General features: G+C 58.4%; 2 protein-coding genes across 4 annotated transcripts in view; both read left to right on the top strand.

Moving 5' to 3' along the window:
- Window positions 1-7,153, top strand: part of PRDM16 (PR/SET domain 16) — a 342,713-nt gene extending 335,560 nt beyond the window's left edge. Inside the window, exon 17 of one of the 2 annotated variants that reach the window (XM_074848082.1) lies at window positions 750-7,153. In XM_074848082.1, coding sequence (XP_074704183.1) covers window positions 750-884 — 135 coding nt within the window. In that variant the 3' untranslated portion in view covers window positions 885-7,153. The remainder of the gene's footprint in view (window positions 1-749) is intronic. The other variant, XM_074848081.1, reaches the window with a different exon arrangement.
- A 1,999-nt stretch (window positions 7,154-9,152) lies between these two features.
- On the top strand, window positions 9,153-20,972 carry ARHGEF16 (Rho guanine nucleotide exchange factor 16). Of its 2 annotated transcripts, XM_074848396.1 has the most exons (15): window positions 9,153-9,284; window positions 10,346-10,925; window positions 11,539-11,590; window positions 11,846-12,015; window positions 12,629-12,685; window positions 13,086-13,246; window positions 14,277-14,429; window positions 14,899-15,028; window positions 15,684-15,758; window positions 16,816-16,908; window positions 17,585-17,739; window positions 18,058-18,267; window positions 18,661-18,734; window positions 19,199-19,300; window positions 19,714-20,972. In XM_074848396.1, exons 2-15 carry the CDS (start codon window positions 10,371-10,373, stop codon window positions 19,851-19,853), a joined length of 2,127 nt encoding a protein of 708 aa, XP_074704497.1. In that variant the 5' UTR covers window positions 9,153-9,284; window positions 10,346-10,370; the 3' UTR covers window positions 19,854-20,972. The 2 variants fall into 2 exon arrangements, with proteins under 2 accessions (XP_074704497.1, XP_074704498.1); XM_074848397.1 differs by lacking the exon at window positions 15,684-15,758.
- The last annotated feature ends 38 nt before the right edge of the window (window positions 20,973-21,010 follow it).

Genomic DNA, 21,010 nt, shown 5'->3' with positions numbered 1-21,010 from the left:
AAAGGGGTATGAGACCAGTGTTCTCAGAGCAGGGAGAGCATCTGGGTTTCAGAGGAGCAAGGAGATTGTTACAAAGCAGAAGTCTCGATGCATTTTTCTCAGCAGATGTGTTTCACCATTCCAATGCAGCAATAAATCTACCCTGACAAGAACGTACCAACGCACGGGTAATGCCAGTGAGCATCCCGTGCTGTACCCCAAACCCCTGTGCACGGGTTGCTGCAGGCACCCCTGGGCTCGCGCCCCGCGGGGAGGCAGCTGAGGAGGCCGCTGCCCGTCGCCTTACGGCTCCCCCGGGTGTGGCTTCTCCATTTCTGGGGCCGTGAGCGGGCCCAAGCCTCGCTCAGCCGCTTGCTCGTCTGTAGGTGTGCTTTTTTTAAGAATAAAACAATTGTTATTCTCCTTGTAGCTGCTTTCCCCTGAGAGCAGAGCCTAGAATCAAGCGTGGGGGTTTGTGACCGAGCGCAGGGCTGGCACAGAATGGATTTGGTCCTGTAAACACCAGAGGGAACGGTGGCCTCTCCTGACTAACCCTACAACTGCCTGTAAACTGTGGCAGAGCCGAGGAGTTGGAGTGATGGGTGTCACCCGCGTGTGGGGATGTAAATTCGGACCTGCTGGCCCAGGCCGAGGGGTGCTGGCTGCCTGCGGTTCCTGCGTGGGGAGACGGTGCTGTGCTTCACAGGGTTTGTTACGGCCTGTCCTGCGTGTGTATTCACACGTGTCCTCTGCGTTGCTCTCTTCTCCAGGCTTATGCAATGATGCTGTCCCTGTCTGAGAACGCTCCCCTCCACACGTCCTCCCAGAACTCTCTGGGCGCTTGGTTGGACATGGCAGGAGCAGCTTCAGAGTCGGGGAGCTTTAACCCCATCAACCACCTCTGAGAGGTCAACAAGGCACTGGCCAGAGTCCAAGCGAGGAGGCGGAGGTGCTGCAATTATCCTAGCAAAAATCCTAGCAAGCAGAAGATGGATGAGAGGGCCTCAGGGAGTCGTCTGGACTTTTGGCTGAGAAGGAAACCTGTCGCATCCGACCTACAAGTCCTGCATTTTTATCTCTCCGGAGTTTTCATTTCTAATTTATCAGAATGAACCTCTCCAAAACTGGATAACCCTGATGCAGCCCCAGGATTTCACAGTCTGTAGGAATAGCATGAGCAAGACACGAATTGCAACAGTGCAATCAAACATTGGCCCCTCTACCATTACAAAACGGTGTCGCTGAGCCAGTAACGCCTGCGTGTAAATGAAAGCTTGAAACCATTCGGTAGCATTTCCTTCCAGTTCAGCTGAACAGGGAAGTAATAAGGAAAGAGAGCCAGGTGTGCCCTGTCCCGGTGCAGCTCTGACCTAGTCACTGGAGTGGTACCAGGGAAGGGTAAATTCAACCCATTTCATTGACCCCCCTAAAGAATTTGGAATTCTGTGCTCCCACAGAAATACCGTCCTACCCTTTGTTCCCAACAAAACCCCGGCCCAGCGCAAAGCTCCCCGAGCAGGAGCCCACCTTGCCTGCAGCCACACGCAGCGTCCCGGCGGAGGAATCGTCGTCCCGGAGCCGTGCTGAGGTTGGGGTTATCGATCTGCCGTGCCAGCACGTGGGTCACGGTCACCGGCTCTGCCCCGGGCACCCTTCCGCCTGTGCCGACGCTGCGAGGTTGAGTGTTTTCCACCTCTGGTGGTGCCCGGGAGCTGGAAGCATCCGGGGTGCTTCAGGAAAAGCCACGCTCGGCAGGGCCGCGGGTGCGGGGGACGCTGGCGCTCGGCCCTGCGCTGCCTGGAAACGCTGGGACTGGCCCAGCAGAGCGGGCCCGGGGTGGACCCGTCCCTGGAGAGGTGTAGCCGCGTGTGAGAAGGCGTGGCGGGGGGGCGAGTCTCGCCGTAGGAAGGGCAGTTCGGACACAGGAGAATTCAGACACACGTCATTCGGATGCATGAGAATTCCTCTTATTTATCTCCCAGGGATTTTTTAGAGTGTCATCCTTTCAGTGTTGATAGTATCCGGGAACTGTGGCAGAAATTTCTGACTCCTGCAGTTGTTTCGGTATGCTGGATGGTTGCTCGTGCATCACACACTGCTATTTGGCCTATAATTTAAATTGAAAGATTAAAATTTCCTTGCTTCAGCAACCTCAGGGCTACAGCCCACTATTCAAGCACATAACTAAGAATCAGATTGTCTCTCCGACTCTAAAATTGCTCACAGATATTTTATGAGTGATTTTAAATCGCTTCAAAGTCTCATCTTTACTGATACAAAGCAGCCTCCAGAAATACTGTGATCTCTGTGCTGTTCTGCATTGCACTTGCAATCTTACAAGTGATTTTGCAGGTAAAGCTGAATTACAGAATAGTCAGGAAAGCAGTTAGACCTTGCAAAGGACAGCACCGGCAACGCGGATGAAGTGTAGAATGTGTGTCCTGGGAATTTTTGAATGACAGCATCTAAAAATGAGAGATGCCGAGGGCGGGACTGCGGCTACCACTGCCTGAAAGCGCGTGCCCCCGCGTCTCGGCCAGCGCGGTTCCGCATCGGCAGCCGGCCGGGAGGCTGGGGGGGCTCTGGCAGGCTGGGCTGGGTAAAGGCCACGTCCAAAGCCAGTGAAGTCCAGAGGAGCTTTTCCCATTAACTTCAGCGTATTTTAGTGCCGGGTGTGCTTCTAGGAACTGTTGCATCGGGTGGCAACTGCCTGTAGAACCGGGTGAATGGCTGGTCTCAGAGCAGCAGCCCGCGGCGGTCAGTCTGCCCGTGCAGCCCTGGCAGGCGCAGCCTCTGCTCGCGGGAGGGAACCGGTGGAGCCGCCTGTGCCCTCCGGAGTGCAGGAACAGCGGGGCAGCCCCGCTCCTGCCTGCTAAAACAAAGCAGGCGGCTGCTCAAACCAAGGACCGATGCCTTTGCCATTTGCTCCTTGCACCCACGAGCACACCTGAGGCTGGTTTTAGGTAGCCAGGAGCCTCCGACTGTCCACGGAGGAGAGCATCTAGGGTAGCTTTGGTACAGAAGGAGCAAAAGGTAAATTAGCAGCATCAGTGTATTTTCCAAAAAAGTTTACCCTTCCCTTTTTTGGTTTTTTCCCACAACACCCTGTGAAAGTGCCCAAGGCTCTGAGACCAACAGCCAGTGTAACCCGAACTGCTTCATATATTTGCACAAAGCTCTTGGGGAAATAGAGCCCGAGAGCCCACGATGTCAAAAGAAACCAGGAGACGGGCCGTTCCCGTCCCGGCACATCTGCCTCTGCTGCTGCTGCTGCAGCACAGCCCTGCCCAGGCGCTTGGCCTTTAAATTATTCCCACAGGGGCCAACTGAAAATAATAAAAGAATTGTTTCTTTTCCTGATGGAATTTATTTTAATCTGTATATAACTTGTAATTTTTTGCTAATTCTTTTCTTATTTTATTTCTTCCTTAACAGTATTTTTTGCATTAGATATCATTATTGTGAAGAAATAATGTTAATATAAGTATGTAGTGAAGGACCAAAATTGTGTAATTAAGGTTGTATGTTGTATGATTGATAACCAGGGAGTAGGAAGATTTTGTCCATGTGCCAAATGACCCTGATCAATCCTGCTCGTCTTGCTGCCGATTCTCCAGACAATCACACGTTTCGTTCCGTTTGCCTTGAAGCGACCGTTGCGTTAGACGAAGGTTTCTGGTCCTTCCCTCGGCCGGTCGGGAGCCCAACGCCGCCTCCACCAGCAGCCAGCGGCCCCTCCCCGTGCGCCCTCCGCCCCACGCGGCGAGCCAAGGGCCCGCGAGAGGCCTGGGAGCCCCCGGGTGCAGCTGGGGGGCCGCTGGCAATGCCGCTGTGGTGGCCAGTGATGTCACTGCGGTGGCTAGTGATGTCACCGTGGTGGCCAGCGATGTCACCGTGCCATCCAGCGATGTCACCGTGCCACCTGCCCCAGGGGCTGGGGGATGCGGTGCCTCCCCTGGGCACTGCAGCGCCAGGAGGGAGCAGCTGGCAGCGGGCAGCTCTGCCGAGGGGATGTGGCCAGCAGAGCCGGTGGCAGCGCTGGCTCCGTGGCCGACTCCCTCCTCGCCGCAGCCCTGCCCTGGGAAAGCCTCCGGCTTGCAAGCCCTGACCTGCAACCGGGTGCCAGCTCCACTCCCTGGCACACGGAGAGACTCGTCCAGCCCATGCTCGCGGGGCCACAGGCCCATCACCGCCAGCACGGCCCAGAGGAGCCCTCGGGCCCGGTGGGACTGTCCGGGAGAGCGCGGAAACAGCCCAGCCCTCCACGTGGGGATGGGTCAGTCCCGTTACAGCACGAAAGCCTGAGCTGCAGCTCTGGGGCTCCTGCTCTCTGGAGTAAACCCTACACCTGAGCGTCCTTCTGACGGGGACCGCAGCGCTGTCAGCCTTGCTGGAGCAAGATCTATGGGTGGGGGGGTGCTGTGCTCTGCGCTGAGGCTCTGCTCGGGCCTGAAGCGCTCCTTGGAGAGGTCGGCGTCGCGCTCCTCAGCACGAGGAGGCAGCGAGCTGCTCTCCAACGCACCAAGTCCTGAGTAGCGCGTGCGTGACGGGGGGGATTTCTCTGGGTCTGTGTGATCTCTGCGGGATCTCAGCCCTCCTGCCCCTCGCGTTGGCCCTTCGGCAGCGGTTTGTCAGCGGCTCCGAACTCCCCCCTGAGCCCGCGCAGTTGCCGTCTCCCTCGCAGGGCTGTTCCGTGCTCCGCCGCGGTGCTGGCCAGGGACGGGGAGGTACAATCCAGCCAGGGATTAAGGACATTAAAAGTAGAGTTTTAAAAATCATGAAATGATTTTTTTTCCTTCTCGTATTTCCTAATTCAGTTTTCTTCCCATTTTCTCTAGCTAGCGTCTGTTTGTTGTAGGAACTCCCGACTCCTCTAATTTAGCACTGATTACAAGTTTTAATTTTTTCCACAGTTAAGATAAATAAAGAAGCGCCTCACTGAATCTCTATTTATCTTGCAGCTTTCATTCAATTGCACTTGAAACGTGTTGCAGCTCCCAGCAGATGTTCAGCTTTAGATTTGCTGTTGTAGGCAAAAGCAATCCCTGACGGTGCAGGACGTTCCCCGCGGGGCGCGAGTGTCGAGGGAGGCTCTGCCGTGGGCGCGCGGCGGTGGGAAGGGTCGGGGTCCCCCGGCCTCGGCGGGACACGGAGCCGCTCCGGAGCCTCGATACCGGGGTGACACCGCGAGGGGAGGGGTCGCAGTGATTGGAACGCGACCGGCTGTTGGTGTGAAAGGCAGAGCACCACTCGAGGGGCGAGCTGAACCAAGAATTTGTGTAGGATCTATTTATTCCAAGCCCTTTCACATCTCAGCCGTGTTGGCGCGGTGAGGAGGGAGCGGGAGAGGCCCTGTGAAGTTGTTGTATGACCCGATACGGTTGGCAGCCGCTGGCTGTTCCCGGCTGCCGAAGCGAAGCTGCTCTGAGAAGGGTTTTGCCTCTCCCGAGTGTGACTGGGGGCACGGACAGACCAGTCAGGAGGAGGTGGGTGCGAGGCGTGTGCTTTCCCTTCCTCTCTGCCCGGGCTGCTGCCCAAAGCCGACGGCGCGGCTGCCCTGGCCGTGCCGAGCGCTGGCGGGTCGTGGGCACCGGCTTTGCTCTTTGCTGCACACGCGTGTCCCCACGTGTCCCCGCGTGTCCCCACGTGTGCCAGCTGCTCCGGGTGCCTCTGGGACACGCACAGGGCTCCGTGGGGGCAGCCGGCAGCAAAGCCAAACCGAACAGCGTCCGACAGCAGAACACGAGCCAAGTCTGCTCAGCTGCATCCCAGGACTAAACACAAAGCTTGGTTTCTGTCTTGCTTAGAACTGACTAGTGGAAGCTTTCGATTTCTCCCTAATCAGCACTTAGACTTTCCATAGACGTTCTTGAAAACGGCTTCTTTTTCACTTCATACGAAGCATTTCGAAAAGCACTTGCACAATGACATGAACACGTTTGACTCGAAGCATCAAAGCACTGGATTGTGAGCCCCCCCCCCAGCCCATTTCGATCTACTGACTTACATTCGATTTTTACGTGCTGTATTGTGTGTGTGTGTGTGTGGCGGGGGAAGGGGGAGAGCATCACGGGGCTGCAGGATCCTGCCCGTCCCTGCCCGTCGGAAGGGGGCAGGCAGCGATGCGGTCGCGCGGATCAGTGCTGGTAACATAAGGGCAAAAACCTCTGCTCCTAGACGATGGTCAGTAGTGTTTTCACAAAGCCATGAAACTTTTTTCTCTGTAGTGTTGAGTGATACTGTGATTAAAATGTTCTTGAATGATTCCAAGATTATTTTTCTCTTCTGTCATTAATTCTTATTACCACTTTGGAAAAAGAATGAAAAAGAAAAAAAAGGCAGCTTTGATTTCCAAATGTGCAATTCACATGTGAACAAGGTAATTCTGAAAGTAATTCTCAATGTATTTTACATTCTCGTTGCTCTCTTCAAAGCAAGAGATGTTTTGCCCTGATGTCATTTCCAGCCTGCAGAAGATGTAATTTAAAACATATATATATTGTGCTTGCAAAAATCATAAATCTGTGCATCCTATGTCATTCCTTTTCCCATTGTTACAATACAGATATGATTTAGGTTTTTTTTTTTTTCTTTAGAACTGTATAGTGTTTTTTTAAATCAATTGTAAATGTCTGGTTTTCATATAATGTTTAAAAAACATTGAGAAAGAGGATGGTGCTTGTTCCATATCATTCTTGATTGTATATTGCTTCTGTTATGTTTATAAGTAAACTGTGCATGACTTGTGTTTAGCAGTCATTATTGTGTCTGTTTGTGAAATTTTTATTAAAAAGAAAAAAATTCCGTAGATGCACTTATTGTATATGTGATTAGATTTTGCGTCTGAGGCTAGAAGCCTTGAACTGCCAAGGAAGAAAAAAAAGGTGTTGGCAGTTATTAATTAATATGAAATCGCTTTGTTGGGAGCATAATGAAATAAAAGATATGAAGTGTAGAAAATAATTAAAAAGGCGATTTTACAAATTTCATTTTGATGCTTGTGATAAAGGACAAATGTACTTGTGTAGAGAAATTCCTTTAAAATAATGAATAGAAGAAGCTGATTTTGAGGTTAATGCTGTAGAATAGGAATGTATACCAAATGTAATCTTTCCAATGCTACAATGAATTTATACATGAGATTGATATGCAATAAACCTGTGTGCTTTTATAAGCAATGGTCCTGTGAGCTTTTTTTCTTGGAGGAACGGGAGAGACCCAGCACCGTGCGCAGTAACGGGGTGTTGGGGTGGGTTCTGCTCTCGCTTTGCTCCGGGGTGAAGGTGTGGGACGGGCAGGAACTGGGGGGTTGGAATGGGAACTTGGACAGGAGCGGGTTGAGGGTGTTGGACTGGAAGAAACAGTCTGATGAAAAAATGGATTTCAGAACTGTTCTAGTCTGCAAAAATAGCAACTTTTATTCCTGCTCTTCCCAAATGGCTGGTTGGGACGAGCCGCTGCGGGCTCTGCAGCGCTTCCCGCCCCGCTGCCCCGCGTCACCTTCATCCCCTCCGGGGAGGGGCTGGTGTCCGGAGGCGCGGGGCGGAGGGACCCCTCCTGCGCGGTAAGGAGCCCCGAGCCCGCAGAACATTCCCTTGTTGGATAACGTGGCGTGACGCCCACCGGCCCTCGCCGCCTCTGCGGGAACTTTGCCGTCGGGTATTTTACATGCTTGGTTTGTCCCGCTTCAGCAAACCGATGGGCACCCCTTGGTGCTGAGGGCCAGAGGGACCAGGTCGCACCACGGAGCCACGGCTGCATCCCGCCGCAGGGATGTTTGCTGGGGAGTTTGCACGGGGAAGAGCACAAACGTTCTGGGGTGGAGGAACAGGTAGGACAAGGCATTAGCACCTAAAAACATCAAGAATATTTCATAACTACGAGCTGAGAGTTAGCGAACTATCATAGCGGTCAGGATGTTTCAGCGGGGGCCCTGGGAGCAAAAATGACTTGAAAGCAGGGTCTTTGAGCTAACAACACGCATTACAAAACTGATGAATGGTCGCTGCTTCAAAAAGTCATTCATCGTGATCAAATGATGGGATCCTACATCCAGCATAATGGCCCTTCCCTGGAGTTTGCCATGTGAGGGTTTCAGTCTTAGCTGAACTCTTGAGTAGAAACCCTCCGCCTCTCTGTGACGGCTGGCAACCTTTCTCCTTATTAGCCCCAGAGGGAAAGGAAAAAAAAATCTATCGGATAAGAAAGCTCTGATAATGGAGCGATTGTCAGGCTGGCCTTAGAGAGAAGAGAACAGAGTCTTTTAAAAGAATATTGCTGACAAGTGGACTTTGTCATCCAGAAAGCACTTGAGATTCACCATAAACCAGCGAGAAAAAGGCTCCATTTTTTGGGGGGGTGGGGGGTGGGGGGGATCAGAGCAGGGGAAGGTCAAGGAAAAGTCTGTTCCCAGTACACACACAGAGCGCTGTTGAGCCTGGCCTTGCTGGGCAGCCGGGTTACTGTCAACAGCCTGACCCTCAGAGCCTTTTTCCCCCGGCGCTGCACCCCCCGGCACCAAAACACCCGGAACTGGTGATTTCTGCCCCCAGAGGGACACACCTGGGGGTACCTGAGCTGCCGCGCCAGCCTGACGCGCGCCTTTAGCAAGGACCGATCCCGGGATTAACCGAGTGTCGGCGGCTGGTGGGAGCCTGAGGACAAGCGGGGGCGCGGTGGTTTGTCGCAGGAGGGAGAACAACGCCCAGGAATCCTGTAACCTTCAGTGACCTTGGTGAGGCGTTCGGGGCTAGGTGAGCCCGAGCCCAGGGGAGCGGCGCTGGGAGAGCCCCTTCTTGAAGAAAGGGCAAGAACCAGGAAAAAAAAAAAAAAAATCTTTTTTGGTTAAGTTTAGCCGGCTCTCCAGCCCTGTTAGGCTGAGGCGGACCCCGCGGTGGCGCTCAGAGGGTCCGGGGTACCGGCTGCCGGGGGCAGCGTCAGGGAACCAGAGCCCCCCCACCCCCTGCCGCGGCCCGGCCCGGCGCTAAACCCGACCCTGGCGTTAAGCCCGGCCCTGGCGCCTCCGGCCTCCAACACCGCCCGGACGAGGGGGGCCGGGCCGGTCCCGCCCCGGTCCCGCCCCAGTCCCGCCCCGCCGGGCTCCGGGACCGGGACTAGGATCGGGCTCAGGACTAGGATTTGGGACCGGGACCGGGACCGGGCTCCGAGCGAGCGGCCGCCGGACGCCCTGCGGAGAAGGGGGCGGCGGAGCCCGGCAGAGCCCCAGCAGCGCCCGGCCCCCCCCGGCCCCCCCGGTCGGAGGCGGGTCCCGGCGCCTCTTCCGCGGCGAGTGCGCGGCCGCGCCGGTGAGTAGCCGGAGGCTCCGTCCTCTCGCTGTGCCCTTCCCGGGGCGGGGGGTTGGTGGGGCCGGGGGGGGGGGTTGATGGGGCGGGATGGGGACCGGGGGCTGCCCCCCACCACGCTCGGGGGCTCTGCGGAGCAGACGCACCCCCGGCAGCGCTGGGGTCCCCCCGCTGACCCGAGACTCGGCGTCGTGTCCCCGGGGGCGGCGAAGGGGCAGCGATGGGGGGGTCCCTTCCGCCAGTCCTCGATGCGGGGAAAAACGTTCGAGTGTCGGTTTCTGCTTCCTGGTCCGTGGCCTTTGGAGAGGAGCAGCTCGGAGGTGGCGATGGCAGTCAATGAGATCTCAGTCGAGAGGAATGAAACCGTCGTTTCTCCTCTAATTATGGAACGCGGTAGGCAGTGGGCGTCAGATGCTCCGTCAGGTGTTTGCTCTGTGGGTGCCCGGTACGTGTTGGGGCACAGGAGGGGATGAGGGAGCTTAACTCTGGCACGGAGCCTGGGGGACGGTTTGGGACCGCGGTGTGGAGCCGCTCCTGGGGGCGGTTCGGGACAGGTACAAGCCTTGAGGAGCTCAGGGCTCACCTGCTGGGGTTTTCACAGCCCCGGGGATGGAAGTCAGGAAGGTAAAGGCTGGCGCCGGTGGCTGGTGGCACCCCAAGTCCCCAAAGGGGGTTAAGAGGGGACACGGAGGTGCGGCGGGGGGGGGGAGCGGGACTCGGCAGTGCTCCAGGGTTTCCCTGGTCACTCGCTCAGGTGCCAGCCCCCCTGGTGCCCCCCTGGTGCCCGCCTGGTGCCTGGCTGGTGCCCACTGCAGGGCCGGGCCTCCCCCGGCCGCATCCTGCACCGCTTTGCCTGGCGCTGGGAGCTCCGTGAGTGCGTCTGCGCAGGCTCCACCTGCCTCCCCCGGCCGCATCCTGCCTGCAGCGCCCTGGGGAAGCCGAGGCCGGGTCCTGTGCTGCCCCGAGGTTCCCCGTGCGAGACGGTCCGTGGGCCGTGGCTCTGCCCTCTGCCCTCACTGGGAAACGCCGTTCCATCCGTCTGTCTGTCTGTCTGTCTTGCGCAGCTTTCGGGTTCCCCGTGCCTCCGTCATGTCTCGGAGCCCCCTTGGCAGCCCTGTGGATGACAAGACCTTTGTCCCAGAGTACCGATGCCACCCGCTGCGGCCGGAGCCCCCCAGCCCGACGTCCCCCCTCGGGAAGCACAGCTCAGCCACGGCGCCCGACGCCGTCCTGCTCCCAGCACTGGGCTCTCCCACCTCGGCCGAGCCCCGCCGCATCGTCCTCAGCACCGACAGCCCGGCCGCGCTGAAGGTGGGAACCCAGCAGCTGATCCCCAAAAGCTTGGCCGTCTCCACCAAGACCAAGACCAACAACAACCCCTCCTGGCACCAGAGCTTTGGGGCAGGTGGGCTGAGCCGGGAGCCCCCGGGCCCCGACCCGAAGCGGGCGGCTGTCCCCAGCCTCTCCCCGGAGGTGGAGGATGACGGGGGGGCGGCCCTCAAGCGCAACCTGCGGAACATGTCCTACCGCGCGGCCATGAAGGGCCTGGGCACAGAGCTGGAGCCGCCCAGCACCGTCCCCTCGCTGAAACCTGTGTCAGAGGAGGGCAGCGCCCTGCCTGCCCGCAGCCCTGGCAGGAACAAGGTGGGTTTTTGCACCCGCCGTCACCCCATTGCTCCCGCACAGGGATTGAGCCCCACCTTTCCCTGGTGTTGAGCCTTTTTCCTGGAGTCCTGTTGGTGGCGGAGCTGGCATGGAGCTGGCGGAGGCTGGTGACGTGACTTGTGCCTTGGGCGTCCCTGCGTGTCACCAGCAGATGCTGCAGGTCCCCAGAGAGCCCGGAAATAGCTGATGGGGCTTTGGCGGGGAGTGTAACTGGCTGCGCCGGGGCTCCCACGTGTCGGCGTGTTTGCAGGGTGGGGTGTGCGGCTGCGAGGTGGCGGTTGGTTGTACACAAACATGGGCGAAGCAGGTCTGGGGACAAGGAGACTCCAGTGCAGGCAAAGTCCAGGTGTGAGACAGGTAGATGTGAAAGGCAGCGGCGTAACTACAGAACAGTTTAGATCGTGACCCCGATAACACAAGGTAAAGGCTGAGTCACGTTGGGAAGGCAAACAAAAGCTCAGGCTGAAATAACAGGGTGGATTTGCTGACCGGCCACGCAGGTAACTTCTCCCTTTCCTGAGGGAGCTAAATGCTTCCCAGGGCCACAGAAATACAGTAACTGCAGCGTGTTCTCCTCTTCTCCCTCTTGCAGAAGACCTTTGGGCGGAAGCGGGTGCAGAAACGTGGCGGCTCGTTCAAGGACCGTGAGTGCTCCTCCCACCTCCCCGACAGCCCCGGCTCCAGCTTCCCCTCTGCTCCGCGGCACCGGGGCGCTTCGAATCCCTGCGAGTCCCTTTGCCACGTGTGCTGCTGCTTGTCCCTGCCCTGGGGCGATTGGTTTTGCCTCCGTTTCCCCGCCTGCAAGAGCAGCATCTGCAGCCCTGCTTTCCCGCTCCCTGGGGCAGGGTGATGCTGAGGCCGGGAGAGGCCTCGCTGACCTCTCGCCTTTTCCTCCGCAGAGCCCCGGCTGTATCAGGAGATCCGTGAGAGAGGGCTGAACTCTGTCAGCCATGAGTCAGATGAGGATTTGCTGGAGGAATCCGTCCCAGAAGAGCCGTCCCCTCCCGGAGCCGCTATCGTGGTGCAGAGCTACCGCCCGGCGCAGGTGACCTGGAGCCAACTCCCCGAGGTAGGAGCCGCAGCCCAGCCCGGGGGGGGGGGTCCGAAAGGCCCCGCTTGCCCTCGCCTCGGGCTGCTCCCCTGCTCGCAGTGTGTTCCAGCCACAGCTGCCTGTGTTTTAAAAGCCCTCTGGGCTGCCAGACGAGCTGTGAGGGGATAATTCTGCAGCATTAGTCTCTGCAATGGGATGTTCTGGGGCTGTCCAGGCCTGGCTGGGACACGCAGGTTCCTGCCCAGGCTCGTCGGGATGCGGTTGTGCTTGGGGGGGGGGGGTGTCACCCGCAGACAGGGGCAAGGCAGGGGCTCCTGCTGGGTACCGGGGCTTTCCCCGTTGGCCCTGGGGGACAATCATCTCCTCCTCCCAGTGGCATCGGCCGACTGCCGTGGGCTGTGGAGCCACGGGAGATGCTGCGGCGGGTTGTATGGGGCTGGCGGGTGTGTGGGGTTTGTGAGGGGTGTTCTGGGCTGACAGGGTGTGTGTGGGGCTGGCGGGGTGTGAGGCTGTGCGGGTGTGCGACTGTGTGACTGTGACTGTGCGACCGTGCGGGGCCAGACACAGCCCCAGACCGCACTAGAGGGCGTGCAAGGCCCGTGGCTCGGCGGCTCATCCCGGACCCCCGCAGGTGCAGCAGGCCGGGGTCCTGCAGAGCATCTCCCCCGAGGAGCGCAAGCGGCAGGAGGTGAGAGGAGCCTCGACGTAACGGGGACACGCGTGGCCGTGGCCAGGTCCCCTCGCCCGGGGGGGGGGCTCGGAGCAGGGCTGGGCTCAGCCGCGGGGTCAGCTCCTGCGTGCGGGGTTTGGGGTGCTGGGCAGCATCGGGAGGGCTCATCCCCACGTCTTGGCAAATAGCCACTGGAAGGGAAAATGTCTTAGTGACTTAGTAATGCCTGCGTGTCCTAAAACACGCTGAAGTTATGGGTGTAGGCCAGGCAATGCGTGAGAGGGTACAGGGAATGCCGGACTGTCGGGGCAAAGTTATTCCCAGTGGCTTTGTGCCAACTGAGTGTAAATAAGTTTCACTCTACTGCCTTGTTCAGTCAGTCTGTGCTGTTACATCCGCACGGCCCCGCTGTTTTCAGGCAATGTTTGAGATCATCACTTCCGAGTACTCCTACATGCACAGCCTGAGCGTCCTGGTCTGCCACTTCATGAGGTCGGAGGAGCTGAAGGAGACCATGACTCAGACGGAGCACCACCACCTCTTCTCCAACATCAGCGACATCCTGACGGTCAGCACCAGGCAAGTGGGGGCCATCGGCGTGGGGCTGGGAGCAGGGAGGCCTGGGGGGACGCTGCAGCCGTGTAAAAACAACCGTCCCTGGGGCTGGTGAAGGTGCTGAGACATCCCACCCATTGCTCTTCGTCTCAGCGCCTCGTGTCGTGGCATGCACCCCTGCAGTGGTTCCTGCTGTTACGTGCTGGGCACCTGAATATCTAAGTGGAAGTGGAATGTTACCCTGACACCCATTTTAATTTTTAATGGGTTATAATGGTGGCGCTCAGTCGTGTGGCTGCAGTCAGGCACCAAAAACTGCTGAGCGCCCCCCATCCCCACGCCTGGGACGCTCCTGTTTGCCTGGAAACTCCTCCTCGGGTGTCCTGGCACGGCCGTGGAGGTGCTGCCTCCCGCTGCCTCTGGGCTGGTGGGACGGGAGGGTGGAGCTGGCAGCATTGCGGCTCAGCCGCCCGGCTCCGACCTGGCTGCGGCGCGGCCGAAAGCTGGGTACAGGGCAGCCGAGCCACCGCAACGAGCGGCTGCTTGTTCCGGAGCCCGGGCGGGGGATCGCTCAGGTGCCAGAACTTGTTCCCCGGGAGGTGGGGAGCAAACACCCGGGGAGCTGGTGCTGGGGGCGGCCGGCGAGCCGGGCCGTGGCCGTGTGGGAAAGCAGCAGGAGGAAAGTGCAGGCGGGGCTGCGGCGAGGCCTGGGAACCACCGCGGGGGCGTCGAGGGCTCGAGTTCCCACAGCTGGGCAGGAGCGGCCCTGGTGGGGCAGGAACGGGCCGTCCCGGGGAGTGAAGCGGAGGAGGGGGGTCTCGTGCGGGAGCGGAGGAAGCGCCCGCGTCGGGGAGGCTCCGGAGCTGCGTTCCCCGACTCTGCAGCGGAGCTGGGGACAGGGGTGTCTCAGCTGCGTGGAGGAGGGATCCAGGGCCTTGTCTCCTCTGGGAAAACTGGGAAAAAGTTGCAGTGGGAATGTTCTTAAACATCCATCTGTTCGGTTTGTCCGGCCCTAACGAGTCACATGGTGAAGTCCTTTAAATCCTCCCCTTAGCTTCTTCGAGGACTTAGAGAAGCGACACCAGGAAAACCTCCTGATTCCTGACATCAGCGACATCGTGGAAGAACACGCCTCGAAGCACTTCAGCCCTTACGTCAGCTACTGCTCCAACGAGGTCTACCAGCAGAGGACACTTCAGAAGCTGCTGTGAGCACTGCGGGCGCTCGGCCGGGGGGAGCTGCCTACAAGGGCTCTCTGGGCTTCGGGGCAGGCGGGACCGTGACCGGCACAAGGCTCCCTCAGCCCGTGGTTGTTCCCTTTCCCTAAGGAGGGCTGTCTCCTTTCTGAGCAGAGCTGAGCTGCTGGACCTCAGAACATCTCTGTCGGGTGACTGGGGTGTGATTTGTGTTGTGCTGTAGGAGGGGAGAAGGACGGGGATAAGCAGGGGGTAAGGCTGCCGCGGGCTTGCCGAGGTCGATAACACGGGTGTGGTGTGTTAGGGGCACGTGTGGAGGTTGTTCATCTCCAGATCATACTGGTGGTACAAGTTTGCATCTGCTTTACCCACCTTTTGGTGATCTCGGCCTGTCTTCCGCCCCGCTCGTGTGTGGAAAGCTGCTGGGAAACCTTGATAACTGAAGAGCAGAGTTAATGGAGCTTTCTTGTCCTGTTCCAGAACCACAAACCCCTTATTTAAAGAGACCTTGAAACAAATTGAAAGGAAACCAGAATGTGGAGGCCTGCCAATGATATCATTTCTCATTCTCCCTATGCAGAGGGTAACACGGCTTCCCCTGCTGTTAGATGTAAGTCAGTCACACGGTTCATTGCTTGGTGCCTCTGAAGAGGTGACTGTGCTACACCCTTCCTTGGTTTGCTGAGCCTTCTGCTGGGACTTCCAGCCCTCTGGTTGCTGAGGCTGGGGTGCCCGAGCCTGTATTCAGGATTTAGATCCAGAGCGATCTGCTTCTTGTGGGTGTCATGTGCAGCTTAAAGCTCCACGTCTCGACACCGTCCACCTGGGTGACACGAGGTTCTTCTGCGCCCCGCGCTGCGTCTGGATACCCAGGGCGGGGTGGCACAGGTGTCCTGTTTGGTTAATGGTCAGGTGGCCCAGGAAGGGACAGCAGGTCTTGCACAAGTGTCACTGAAACCTGGGACTTCTGGACCCGGCTGCTCTGAACAGCAAAGCTGCTGGGTTGGGATTTGCAGTCACTGCTCCCAGTCTGTAACGGGCTGTAGGGCTGAGGGCCGGGGGTGCCCGGGGCACGTATCCGATGTGGAAGCCCCAGCAGAAGCCAGACTCACGGTTAAGCCTTGCTTTGGGCACGTGCCTGTCCTGCTCCAGGCCGACGCGGGAACGGCTCGAGCGCCTGTCGCCTCCCCAAGTCCCAGGGAAGCGGCTGACGCGCCGTTCTCTGTCCTGCAATATCACTAAAGCGTCTTATCTTGAAATTCTAGACTGTCTGTCAAAAAACAAAAGCATGCACTGCAGCGTACGGAGCTGCCACCAGAGCTCTGAAAGCCATCAGCAAGGTGAGGCCCAGCCGCCAGCTCTCCGCCGTTCCATCACCCTGGCCCCGAGCCTGCCGTTCTGGCCTCTCATTTCTCCTCCCTGCATCGGTTCACTTGAGGTTTCTCTGCTCCAAACAGCTGCGGGATGTTCACGTCTTCTCCCTCAATCACCTTTTTCACCTGATATTTTTTCCTTTTTCTTGGCATCTTTTCTTCTTTCCTCTTTGGCCCATCTTTTCTCCTTTCCTCTTTGGCCCATCTTTTCTCCTTCCCTTCGGTGTTGTCTTCTCTGTTAGTGCTCTCCCTTCTCAGGACCTCCCTCGAGAGCGAGCTGCGACACTTACTTGCCGTGATTTTGGGAGATTTAGGCAAAAAGCAGTAAACAAAGCAACGAGCAAAGCGCAGAGGAGCGAAGGGGGGGAGGTGGCACTCGCCAGCCGTGCGCTCTGCATGCTCCCGTCTCATCTCCACCTGCTTCCCCATCCGGTGGTCGTTCACACAGGAGATTACGGCCACCAAAGTGGTGGTGGCGGCTCTTCCTTTTGTCCCCCTAAAGACCGGCTCTTGGCAGTGGGCTCCTGCTGTTCGTGGTCTGTCCCGCTCTTTCATCTGGAGAGGGAACAACCCGCTCAACCCCCAGTCAGGCCGCGCTGGGACGGCTCTTCCTGGGCTGGAGCTGCGTCTGCGGGGGAGAGGCAACGCGAGGGGCCCGGCTGCCACGCGGTGGCCCGCTGGGCAGCGCTCTGGAAGGCTTCCGTCCCCCCTCCGCCTCTCTGACCACTCATCCTTCTGTCTTAACCTCCTCTCTTCAGACAATTAATTCCTCCTCTTCGTACTGCTGCTGGGCGAAGCTTGGTTTTGGCGCGGTTTCACTGTGGTCCTTCTCCAGGCAGAGCGAACGTGCCCTCTCTCTCCTGGCGATCTCTCGGGGCAGGAGAACCTCCAGCTGCCTTTCCCCAAACCTGCTCTGAAGCCCGTGTTGGGGCTCAGCTGTTTCTCCTGTCTGGGGGAGCAGAGGACGGCCGGGCTCAGCGTCCTGCCGTTCGCCGCTGCCCTGGTGCTGATTTTCCTTTTCTAGCTGGTGAAGAGCTGCAATGAGGGAGCTCGTGCTATGGAGAGGACAGAGCAGATGTACACCCTGCAGAAACAGCTGGAATTTGGAAAGAAGAAGGTGAGGTCTTGTGGGCGTGGTGGAGGGGAATCTTCTGGCGTGTGCTGTCAGGGGCACCCTGTCAGTCCTGTCCTGGGAATCCTTCCAGGAAGCCTTGACCAGCTGGAGCACCGGGGCTGCCAGGAGCAGCATCACTGCTCTGTGCTCAGGGTGACCATTTTTCCTGCTGTTCTGACTTAAAAACCCACTTCTGGGCACTTGCCCTGCCAGCTTGGAGGGCTGAGTAGTCCTGGACAACCCACACAACCCTTCTGCCTCGCTCTGCGCCTTCATCCCCTGCAGCGGGTGGCGAAGGCTGGACTCGCCCTGACACGGGGAGGTTTTACCTGGGTGGGTGAGCAATGTCTGTCCTTGCCGTCTTGTTCCACACAGACACGGGGCTTCCTCTGTCTGTCAGGGCCACCAGCTGTGGGCAGCGTTCTAACGGGCTGCAGCAAAGCCTGAGCATCGTACCCCACTGCTGCGTCTCCAGGCGTGCTGGAGCGGGGTACACGGCTGCTCCGCTTCCCCGCCTGCCTCCTGGGAGTTTCCTGGAAAAGATGTTTAAAAGTGTGCGATGTGTCCGTCCCGACAGAGCCCAGGGTCCGCTGCGAGCTCAAATACAGCTTCTGGACTTGATTTTGCCTGCTGCTTGTGAGGCGGGTAGTAAATCAGCCTTTCCCCGGATCCGTTTCAGCCCTTCCCGCTGATTTCTGCTTCCCGCTGGCTGCTGAAGCGGGGGGAGCTGTACCTGCTGCTGTCGGAGGAGGGGGGCATCTTCCGCCGAGGCGCTGGCAGGCTCTGCCACCTCTTCTTGTTCAACGATGTCCTCATCATAACCAAGAAGAAGAGGTAAGGCTGGGCGGGGGGGGGGCCTTCCTTTCTCTGGAAAACAACTAGGGAGATTAAAATCTCAATTCCCCAAGCAGCACAAGACTAAGAAATTCTCAAGATTTCCCTGTTTTGACCTTTACTGAAGTTAGCCAGGAGGGAAGGGCCAGCTCCCCAGCCCTTGGCCTTGCTGCTGTTTGTGGGTGGTCACAGAGCCGTGTCCCACCCCGGGCATCAGCTCACATCCTCGCCGTGGCGGTGGCCTCGCCCCTGCCCACTGAACTGGCAGCTCGGTCCCTGCGGGCGTCTGAGGTGCCGATCCCCCCATCTTTGCCGCAGCGAGGAGAGCTACACCGTCATGAACTACGCCACGCTGGACCAGGTCACGGTGGAGAAGATAGAGAACACTGACCCGCCTTCCCCTCCTCCCGGCAAGAGCGGGAGCGGCGGCACGGCCCGCGGCACGGCTGGCGGGCATCTGCTGCGGCTGCTGATGGAGAAGGACAGCGAGGGCCGGCGGGAGGAGATCGTGCTGTCGGCGGAGACACTGTGAGTGGCCCGGTGGCATTTCACAGGGTGCACGTTCTTGCTTTGGGTGTCCTGGAGACCCCCCTGAGGCTTCTGCGCAGCACCCTTCCCCTCCCTGCTCCTCCTTCCAGAAAGGGGGGCCCTGCGCAGGCTCCTCCCCTTGCTGCTTCTTTCTCTCTCTTAGATTTCCCTCATAATTCCCATATAATGCTTCCCCTGTCCAAATTAAGCAAAGCAGCTGGGTGGTGTGTGCTGCTGCTGAAACATCTTTGTGCTGAATGCTCTGATCAAATGCTTGTCCCAGTCTGACATCCCTTGAGCACCTTCCTCCTGCTGGGAGTTGCCCAGCTACTGCCGGCACCACGGATGCTCTCTCGAGGGTTTTCTTTGCCGTATGGGCTTTCCCTCTGCCAGGAGTGACCGGGCCCGGTGGATTGCTGCGCTGATGCACAGAGAGAAGGAAAAGCCTGACACTACTCCTAAAGGAGGTACCGGGATGCTGGAGGTTAGGCCTGGGTCTGTGGGGATTAGTGGCTGCGCTAGAGCGTGAGTGTTTGCAGACACCAGTTTCTACCCTGTCCTTACCTGCGCCTGCTGGGGAAGGAGCTGGGGACGTGTGTGGGTGGAGAGGAGAGCTCAGGGTACCATGCTTGGCTCGTTAGGAGTTGCCTCCCATTAAGTTATCAGTCACCATAAACCTTAAATACATTTCCTAGGAGGCACAACAAAATTCCAGGCATGCCTCAGGCTGTCAGTAAGAAGAGATTTGGCTTCTCCTCTCCATGTGCTTGGAGGGGGCAGCAGGAGGGATGAGGGGCAGGGACAGGACTGGGATGGGGCTGGACTTGCTGCGGAGCTCCAGAGGGGTGGGCAGCCAGGTCAGGCTGGGGGGCACCGGGGGGGCTGCGGCTCCCGGCCATCCCTTCTCACTGGATCCCTGCTGTCCCTGCAGATCTGAGCCAGGTGGAGATAACCCGCGCCTACCTGGCTAAGCAGGCGGACGAGATTTCCCTGCAGCAGGCTGATGTTGTCCTGGTGTTGGGTGGAGAGGACGGTGAGTGCGAGCGCGGAGCTGCAGCCAGGGAGGGTTTACCTTGGGCAGAGCTGGGGAGGGGGGAGAGCTTCAGTGATCCCAGTGAACTGGAGTTTTAACGCTCTCCAGAAGCTTCCAGGAAGCTCTGGCTGCTGGTGGGGTCCGTGTTGCTGGCTGGTGCTGTGCCCCAGCAGACAGCAGCAGGTCCCCAGAGGGCGATGGAGGTGGCACTGCCACAGGCGGCCACTGCGTTACTTACCAGTGACTCCAGAGACCTCAGAAGTGAGAGAAATAATCCCCAGAACAGGCAGTAAATCAGAAACTTCCTCCCCTGCAAAGCTTTCCCTGGGCTGGCACCTTGGTGGGGAGGGGAGTGAGGCAGCCCCCGGGAGCCGTGGCCCTTTCTGGCGTCAGCAGCTCTGTTCCCCTCCTAGGCTGGTGCTGGGGCGAGAGGCTGAGGGACGGCGAGCGGGGCTGGTTCCCCCAGTCCTGCGCTCGGCAGATCACCAGCCGCACGGCGGTGGAGGGCAACGTCCGCCGGATGGAGCGGCTGCGGGTAGAGACCGACGTGTAGGCTTACAGCCGGGAAGGGCGCCTCTGTCCTCACGCATTTCAGGGGTCTTCAAACCTCTGCGGACTGAGCCCGTAGTGAGGAGGGAGCGGCAGAGCCTTTCTTCTTGAATTTCATTTGTCTTGAGCAGTCGCGGGCGGCAGATCTTATCGTGCAGGACCGGTCTTTGTAGCGGCCGTGGCAGCAGCTAATTAATGTGAGACCTGGCATCGGTGCTCCCGGCCAACACTAATATTAATGACCTGGAACAGGCTTCGAGAGGCAGCCACGGTGTTGGCACAAGTTGGCTGTGTTCGGGGCTCTGAGGTGGCTCGTGCTGCCATCCCTTTCCCTGCCGACATCTGGACCGGCGTCTGCCGGCAGCGGCCTCACGCACAGGGCCTGAATCGAGAACTTTTAGAAACTTAAATCTATATGCTAGGCTTATTCCTCGACCCAATTTTTCCCTCCTATTTCTTTTTTTTTTTCTCTTTCTTCTGCCCCCACAATTATTCTTTGTTCCTTTGAGCACAAGGTGCCCACTTGTGCCAAAGGCGGGTGCAGTCAGAATTGTTCTCTTGAGGCCAGAACTGGGATGCTCCAGCTGGAGGGAAGAGATTTGCAAGTCCCGCTGGCCGAGCAGGCCAGGAGCATGAAGAGGGGTGGTGCTGCAGCTCCCAGCTGCCTTTCCCGTCTCCCAAGGTGGGCAGGTGGAGGTGCCCCGGCAGAATTGGGGGGTTCAGCCCCCCCCCAGAGAGGGACATAGTCACGGAGGATCAAAGCTCCACCTTCGCGAGGCAGAGCGGTCCCCTCTCCCCCCCTTGTCCCCCAGAATTAGCATCAAGGGGTTAACAAAGAGTGTTGAGGCAGGGCAGTTCTTTGGGCACAGCTGAGCAGTTTGCATCTGGGTTCATCACAAATCAGGTGTTTAACGCTGCCGGGAGCCGGGGCTGCATGACCCTGCGGTGCTCAGCTGCTCGCACCTCGTGGAGGGGAGATGGCAGCTACGATCTGGGGGTGAGGCAGCTCCGTGCACTGCCCGGCTTGGGATTCACCAGGGCACCATTGTTGTGATGTGTCTGTTTTGATTAAACTGTTAAAGGATTAATTGGATTAGCAATAAATTCTTGGATGCCAATGAAATGCCTGTTCTTGCCCAAAAGGGAACGGCGCGCAGTGTC

The sequence above is a fragment of the Strix aluco genome, chromosome 22 (genome assembly GCF_031877795.1).
Source record: "Strix aluco isolate bStrAlu1 chromosome 22, bStrAlu1.hap1, whole genome shotgun sequence".
Taxonomy (NCBI): domain Eukaryota; kingdom Metazoa; phylum Chordata; class Aves; order Strigiformes; family Strigidae; genus Strix; species Strix aluco.
Note: the sequence above shows the minus strand (reverse complement) of the source record. Positions and strands in the feature narration are given on the sequence as shown.